Source organism: Stegastes partitus, unplaced genomic scaffold (genome assembly GCF_000690725.1).
Source record: "Stegastes partitus isolate 25-593 unplaced genomic scaffold, Stegastes_partitus-1.0.2 Scaffold2234, whole genome shotgun sequence".
Classification (NCBI taxonomy): domain Eukaryota; kingdom Metazoa; phylum Chordata; class Actinopteri; family Pomacentridae; genus Stegastes; species Stegastes partitus.
Genome location: NW_007579965.1, coordinates 21745 through 29095, shown reverse-complemented (window position 1 = coordinate 29095; position 7351 = coordinate 21745). Strand labels below are relative to the sequence as shown.

Sequence of the window (7351 nt, the reverse complement as noted above, 5' to 3'; positions counted from 1 at the left end):
TTTCCTCCCAGAGCTGTGCGTCACACACGAGTGGCTCAAAGACCATCAGGAAGCTAAAAAAAATCAGCTGATTACTTCTGTTTTTACAATTTCTGGTGGATGAATGGTGTCACTTTGTTGACCTGCTGCTGGGTTTTGAGGTTCAAACTCTTCTTGAATCATTTTTTTCTAACAAGTTCATGTTGGGAAAGAAGAAAAGAAATAAATAGAAATAATGTTTAGTTTTTTTTTTTCTTTGGCTGTAAAGCTGGACGCTGCTGTCACTGCTCTGTTATAACAGTAAGATCATCTGGAACATCTTCAACTTTTCACATTGCCTTCATATTTGTTGTTGTGACACTGACTGGGCGGCTGGTGGTGGAGCAGGTTGTTGGTGGTTGGATCTCCTCCACAGTCGAGTGTCCTTGAACCCTACGCTGCTCCTGATGGCATCGATGTGATCTGCTCTCAGATGTTTTTGGATAAAAGCTTCTGCTAAATGAAGCTGTAGATTAATTTAATCCAACATTGCTCCTGATTCTTTCCTCCCTCAAAATTAAACCTAATTCTGCTTTTACAGGTTGATGTTTAGTCTGAGTGTCTCTGGAGGCTGTTTGTTGTTGTTGTTGTTGTTTACCTTCATACAGAACCCATTTCAAACACCTGTTAGGTCCTTGTATCTTTATTTTTTATGTTCCTCTCTGAACCCTCCTGCCCCTCTGTCCTGCCCTCTGTCCTGCCCCTCTGCCCTGCCCTCTGTTCTGCCCTCTGTCCTGCCCCTCCAGATGCCCTCTCGCTGCAGGAATGCGCTGAACATCGTGGTCACCACCCTGTTTGCGGCGGTGGTCCTCTTCACCATCCTGCTGGCCTACGTCACAGGTCGCCGCCGCCGCCGCCTCCACAGACATGGAGCCCAGCGTGGCGGTGAGGCGGTGAGGCTCACGTTTGTCGTCTGCTCTGTCCCCCAGGCTACCAGTTCATCCACACCGAGCAGCACCACCTCTCCTTCGGCCTCTATGGCGCCTTCCTCTCCCTCCACCTCTTCCTCCAGAGCCTCTTCGCCTTCCTGGAGCACCGGCGGATGAGGAGCCCGGCCCGGCCGCAGCACCTGCGCCGCTCCGTGGCGCTCTGCATCGCCGCCTACCAGGAGGACCCCGACTACCTGAGGAAGTGCCTGCGCAGCGTCCGCCGCATCTCCTTCCCGGGCCTGAAGGTGGTGCTGGTGGTGGACGGGAACCGGCCCGAGGACCGCTACATGATGGACATCTTCCAGGAGGTGATGGGCGGCGCCGACCAGGCCGGCAGCATGGTGTGGAAGGGGAACTACCACAGCGACGGCAGCGGAGGGGGCGGCGTCGGGGGCGGCGGCAGGAGCACGGTGCACATGGAGGAGGCGGGGCGGGCGGCCCGGCTGGTCAGAGGCTGCAGGTTCTCCTGCATCATGCAGGAGTGGGGAGGCAAGAGGGAGGTGATGTACACCGCCTTCAAGGCTCTGGGGGACAGCGTGGACTACGTACAGGTGAGAGACGGCCACAAAACAGCAGAACACACAAACAAGCAAACAAACAAACAAACAGTGTTTTATGGGTTTAATAGGTTTCATCCTGTCTTGATGTTTGACTTCTTGCTGCCCATCTGATAACAGGCAAAGCTCAGGTTGTTTTTAAACGTGCTGCATGAATACATTTGATTGGATTCAGATCAGTATTCAGCTGCACAGCCCCAACCAGATGTTCTCTCACTCGGCCGCGGTTCTGATCCGATGTCTGTCCGCTGCATACTGATGTCCACGTTCCTCTGAGCAGAATGTATCTGATTACTTTGGGTCATTCTGAATCAGGTTATCGATCGTCTGACAGCACAAAACTTCTCGATTCAGACGGCATGAATCACTTTCAGACTCCAGAACAAGTTCTAACCTCGTAACACGAGTTTCAGACGGAAGTTCTTTAGATTTTCAGTTTCAGGTTTGGAGGCACAGACTTCAACAAACAAAAATCCAACAAACAAAAATGATTCCCAGCTTTTAGACTTTAGTAAATAAAAAGGAGGTGAAATGAAGGAGCAGAAATATAATAAATGTGGTTAAACTGTCGCTGAAGCTCGATGGATCAGGTGTGTTTGACCGTTTACATCATTTGACAGCAGTAGAAATACCCTGAACGTCTTTTAGCCTGAAACTTGATGCAAAATACACACAAATTTATTTTTTTTACATTCTATACTCTTGTACAGGTGCTGCTAATGTTTGTCCACTGAGGCTGTTTGGGGTCAAATATGACTCGTATCCTAGATCCACCAGTGTGGGTCAAATCAGGAAGTGTGGTTTTAGAGAATCTTGAAACTGTAAAACTGTCGATTTATATTTATTGATGTCAAAGATCTAAATATTAATGCACAAAAGCAACACAAACCTGAATATCACAGCATAAAATTAGTCAAAAATCTGGATGTGGACCCACAAAAGTCCCAAAAAACATTTCTATAATACACAAAATTGTCAAAAATCTAGATATTGGTGCACAAAAGTCCTAAAAATGTGAATATTAACACAGAATTGTAAAAAACATGGATGTTGGTGTCCAAAAGTGTTATTATTATGGATATTATTGCACAAAAGTTGAGAAAAACCTGGATTTTGACCCACAAAACTGCCAAACATTTAGATATTTACTCACAAAAGTCTCCAAACTCTAGAAGTTAGTGTCACAAATCTTGATATAAATGCACAAAAGCATCAAAAACCTGAATATCATGGCACAGAATTGGTCAAAAATCTGGACGTGGACCCACAAAAGTGCCAAAAAACATTTATATAATACACAAAATTGTCAAAAATCTAGATATTGGTGCACAAAAGTCCTAAAAATGTGAATATTAACACAGAATTGTAAAAAACATGGATGTTGGTGTCCAAAAGTGTTATTATTATGGATATTATTGCACAAAAGTTGAGAAAAACCTGGATTTTGACCCACAAAACTGCCAAACATTTAGATATTTACTCACAAAAGTCTCCAAACTCTAGAAGTTTGTGTCACAAATCTTGATATAAATGCACAAAAGCATCAAAAACGTGAATATAATGCACAAAAGTGTCAAATATCCGGATGTTGACCCACAAAGTGCTAAAAACCTGAACGTAACATCGACTGTTTCTAAACTGATCTGTAGTTTAAAATCTGGTGCAGACGGTCACTGTGAGGGAATTCTGGACAGAATGAATCAAATTTAACCCAAAACATACTGTGAAGACATAAGACATGAACAGTGTGTAAAGGTTTAGACATCCAGCGAACAAAGTCGACTTTAAACAGCGACACATTGGAGACGACAAGCAGCTCAAGGATTAACCGTCCGATTTGACAAACAGAAACCAAACCCACAGTCTGTTCATCGCGTCAGTTCTCCGTCGTGTTCTAACTGATGTTTGTGCAAAAAAAATGAAATCCAAGTTGAATTTTTGCATGAAACTGTTTGCAGCGGTTTGTTCTCTGACTGTATTCCAGTCACGTTAGATTTTAAACAACTTCTGCAGCTTTTACGTGTAAATTGCTCGTTAAATCTCGTCATAATTCACTCTGCAGGAGCTTCAGTATTTAAACTTTGTAGGTTAATTCGTGACACCATTTATAACATTTATAATCAACAGTGACTTGACTTAGTGGATAAAATATTGCACTTTTTTTTCATTTTGTGCTAAAATCATGCAGAATTTTCTATATGAATGGAAGTTTTTTCTCGCTTTGAGCCTCAACAGTGAGAAGAACTGGAGTTGTTTCTCCACAGACCTTATCAGGTTCTGGTTCACCTGTCGCTCTGCACCATCACCTGACACCTGGTTTAACGTCACAGCGGCATCTATTATCCAGAATTATTTAAAATATGAGAACATTTTATTGTGTTTCCTTTAACGCAGCAGTGTGTGTTGACTTCATAGACACACAGTAGCAGAACTGGATCAGCGCTGGTTCAGAGAACACTTTGTGTAGCTCCTGGAAACAACAGATTAATTGAACACACTCACATTAATGAGCCGGTGTTGGACGAGCGGCCGTCGTTCGTCCTTCGTGTCCTTCCTGAGGGTCAGAGTTCGAGTCCAGGTCCGACCCGGAGCCGTGAACTCTCAGCGGAGCAGCTGGGTCTCCGTCAGCAGCCTCTCATTCCCCCGCTGGATGTCACTTTACCTCCAAACACCTGCAGCCTGAATGTGAGCTCGGTTTGTCGTCTCGTCCTCAGGTGTGCGACTCGGACACCGTCCTGGATCCGGCCTGCACCATCGAGATGCTGAAGATCCTGGAGGAAGACCCGATGGTGGGAGGAGTCGGAGGAGACGTGCAGGTAAACGTATTGGGAGCAGAAATAAGGATCTAAATGAAGCTCTAGTGAGGCTGTTCTGCCTCCACACATCTCCTGGGTCTGACTTTATGAATGTTTTTAAGGATTTAAATGTCATGAATTGGCACATTTAACCTTAATTGGAATCTCCAGGAGTCATGCTGTTAATGATATCAAGAGTGCAATCAAAACAGAAGAAACAGAGAAAAAAATTAACAACAGAGCACAGTTCACGGTTATAGAATTAAAAATTATTTGTAAACTGATGGTTTGTTTAGTGGATTTAATTGCAGTAATTATGATGTAATTTTATAGCAACACATTGTGAAAGAACAAATTACTGTTTGTAAAAGTTTTTTACAGTCAACTTGTGAATAAATGTGTTTTTTTTTTATTTCTTGTGATTTTACTGTTTATTACCTGTAATTTAACAAAAAAAATCTGTAAAATAACAGTTTAAAAAAACAAATTACTATTTGCAAAAATACCAAATTCCTGATGTGGAATCTTATTTCTTATTATTTTTTGTCTTACAGTCAACATGCAAATAGGCAAAATGTTTTTATTTTTCAGATTTTACTAGATGTTATCTGTATTTTAACAAAACTAAAAAATCGGTAAAATAATGGTGCTATAAATAAAAACAATAATAGATGATTCACCATTTTCAGTCCTTTATATTTATATTTTTTCTCTCAAATTCTAGCAAATATCTGAATTAATAAGGATATTTTTTGCTGATTTCAGTGCAGTAATTTTATGGTAGAAATACTGACAGAAGAAATATTAATATTGCAGAAATGTTTTTCTTTATTTCGTAGATTTTTACACAAGTAGAAAATACTGATTTTGCACCATTTTTCTTTAACATATAGAAGAAAGTCGATATGCAAATATTGTCAATGACGGTAAACTGAATATTTTAAAACTGTGGACAAAACAAGATATTTCATCGTCTTTTTATTAGACAATAATCAACTTATCAATGGATGAAGAAAATAATCAGCCCCAGTTTTGGGCTGCAGGAAAAAACACAGATATGCTGACGGTTTCTTGGAAAGTTTCTGGACATCATTGCGCCAAACTAAATTTGTCAGCGCCTTTCTTTTAGTTTATTTTCTTCTCTGTGACAGTGAACTGAATGCAACTGACATTTCACGCAATTTTCTAGCATTTTGTCGACCAAACGAATACGTTAATTCAGACGATAATCACCAGATTAATCAACGATGATAATATAAATCAGGCCTACTATTAGTCTGCAGTTGAAGCTCGCACATGCTGAAGGTTTCTTGGAAAGTTTTCTGGACGTTATTCACTCAAACTAATAATTTCAGAGACAAGTGGAAACTTTCAGACACTTTTGAAGCTCGCTGATGGATTCTGTGAAATTGAACCTGACTATTTTCCTTTTCTTTCTCTCCAGATCCTCAACAAGTACGACTCGTGGATCTCCTTCCTCAGCAGCGTGCGGTACTGGATGGCCTTCAACATCGAGCGGGCCTGCCAGTCCTACTTCGGCTGCGTCCAGTGCATCAGCGGCCCGCTGGGCATGTACAGGAACTCCCTGCTGCAGCGCTTCCTCGAGCCCTGGTACCACCAGACCTTCCTGGGCTCCAAGTGCAGCTTCGGCGACGACCGCCACCTCACCAACCGGGTGCTCAGCTTCGGCTACAAGACCAAGTTCACGGCTCGCTCGCAGTGCCAGACGGAGACGCCGACCCAGTACCTGCGCTGGCTGAACCAGCAGACTCGGTGGAGCAAGTCGTACTTCCGCGAGTGGCTCTACAACGCCCTGTGGTTCCACAAGCACAGCCTCTGGATGACCTACGAGTCCGTGGTCACCGGCTTCTTCCCCTTCTTCCTGGTGGCCACCGTCATCCACCTGTTCTACCGCGGCCGGCTGTGGAACATCCTGCTGTTCCTGCTGACGGTGCAGCTGGTGGGCATGGTGAAGGCCACCTACGCCTGCTTCCTGCGCGGCAGCCTGGTCATGATCTTCATGTCGCTGTACTCGCTGCTCTACATGTCCAGCCTGCTGCCCGCCAAGATCTTCGCCTTGCTGACCATCAACAAGGCCGGATGGGGGACGTCGGGCCGCAGGAAGATCGTGGTCAACTTAATCGGCGCCGTTCCGGTGACGGTGTGGGCGCTGGTGCTGCTGGGTGGCGTGGCCTACACGGTGTACTGTGAAACCCAGGAGCCCTTCAGCGAGACTGAGAAAGCTTTGTTGATAGCGGGGACGATCCTGTACGCCTGCTACTGGCTCATCCTGCTGGTGCTCTACCTGGCCATCGTCGCCAAGCGGTGCAACAAGAGGGAGGAGCAGTACCACCTGCCGTACGCCGAGGCGTAAACCCAGAGCACGCCGGGACGTTTCTCTGCAGCGTGACTCTGGCCGGGTCTCTGTCGACCCCGGGAGCTGCTGGAGCGACGAGCTGCCTCACATCTTCATCACTGGTGCTACAAAGGTGTGAATCTGAAATCTGAGCAGCTGGACGGAGGGGAGGGGGGGCGGAGCCTCAAAGACACCTGGATCCACACGGCTCTCCCGTTTATATCACGCTCAATGGTGCTGCACACTGAAAACCCAAGCAGAACTGATCCAGGTTACCAAGTGTTCCAACACTCGCTCAGAAGAACATTAGGTTCAGGTTAGCGGTGAAACTCTGACGCAAGAGGGTAGTACGGTGCTTTTAATGAACATAAAGCAAGAAAAGAGACTAAATAGGTTTTTTTATGTCTTCATCGTGAGGTGAAAGTGGTGCAACCGCCTGCAAAGACAACTGAAGAGCTGATTGTGCAGGAATAGCTGCAAATTTGTCAAGTTGATTCTGATCTTTAAAGAGCATAAAGGCGACAGAAGTACGGAGAACGAAAGCAGAAAGACAGCCGGAGTTATCGGTGAGTCAGACACATGCAGACAAACTGATGGATGTTCGAGCTATCGACAGCTAACGTCTGTGCTAAAAGTGCAGGAAAACGGTGTCAACAAACCTTAAAGAGCCCATATTTTGCACATTCACAGGTTTAT

At 44.7% G+C, this 7351-nt stretch overlaps 1 protein-coding gene across 1 annotated transcript in view; it reads left to right on the top strand.

The window, feature by feature from the left end:
• The window catches only part of has3 (hyaluronan synthase 3), a 13277-nt gene extending 6604 nt beyond the window's left edge, over positions 1–6673 (top strand). Inside the window, exons 2-5 of the mRNA XM_008304471.1 lie at positions 765–858; positions 948–1498; positions 4219–4320; positions 5744–6673. Of these exons, the coding sequence (XP_008302693.1) occupies positions 765–858; positions 948–1498; positions 4219–4320; positions 5744–6673 (1677 nt within the window). The remainder of the gene's footprint in view (positions 1–764; positions 859–947; positions 1499–4218; positions 4321–5743) is intronic.
• Positions 6674–7351: the final 678 nt, after the last annotated feature.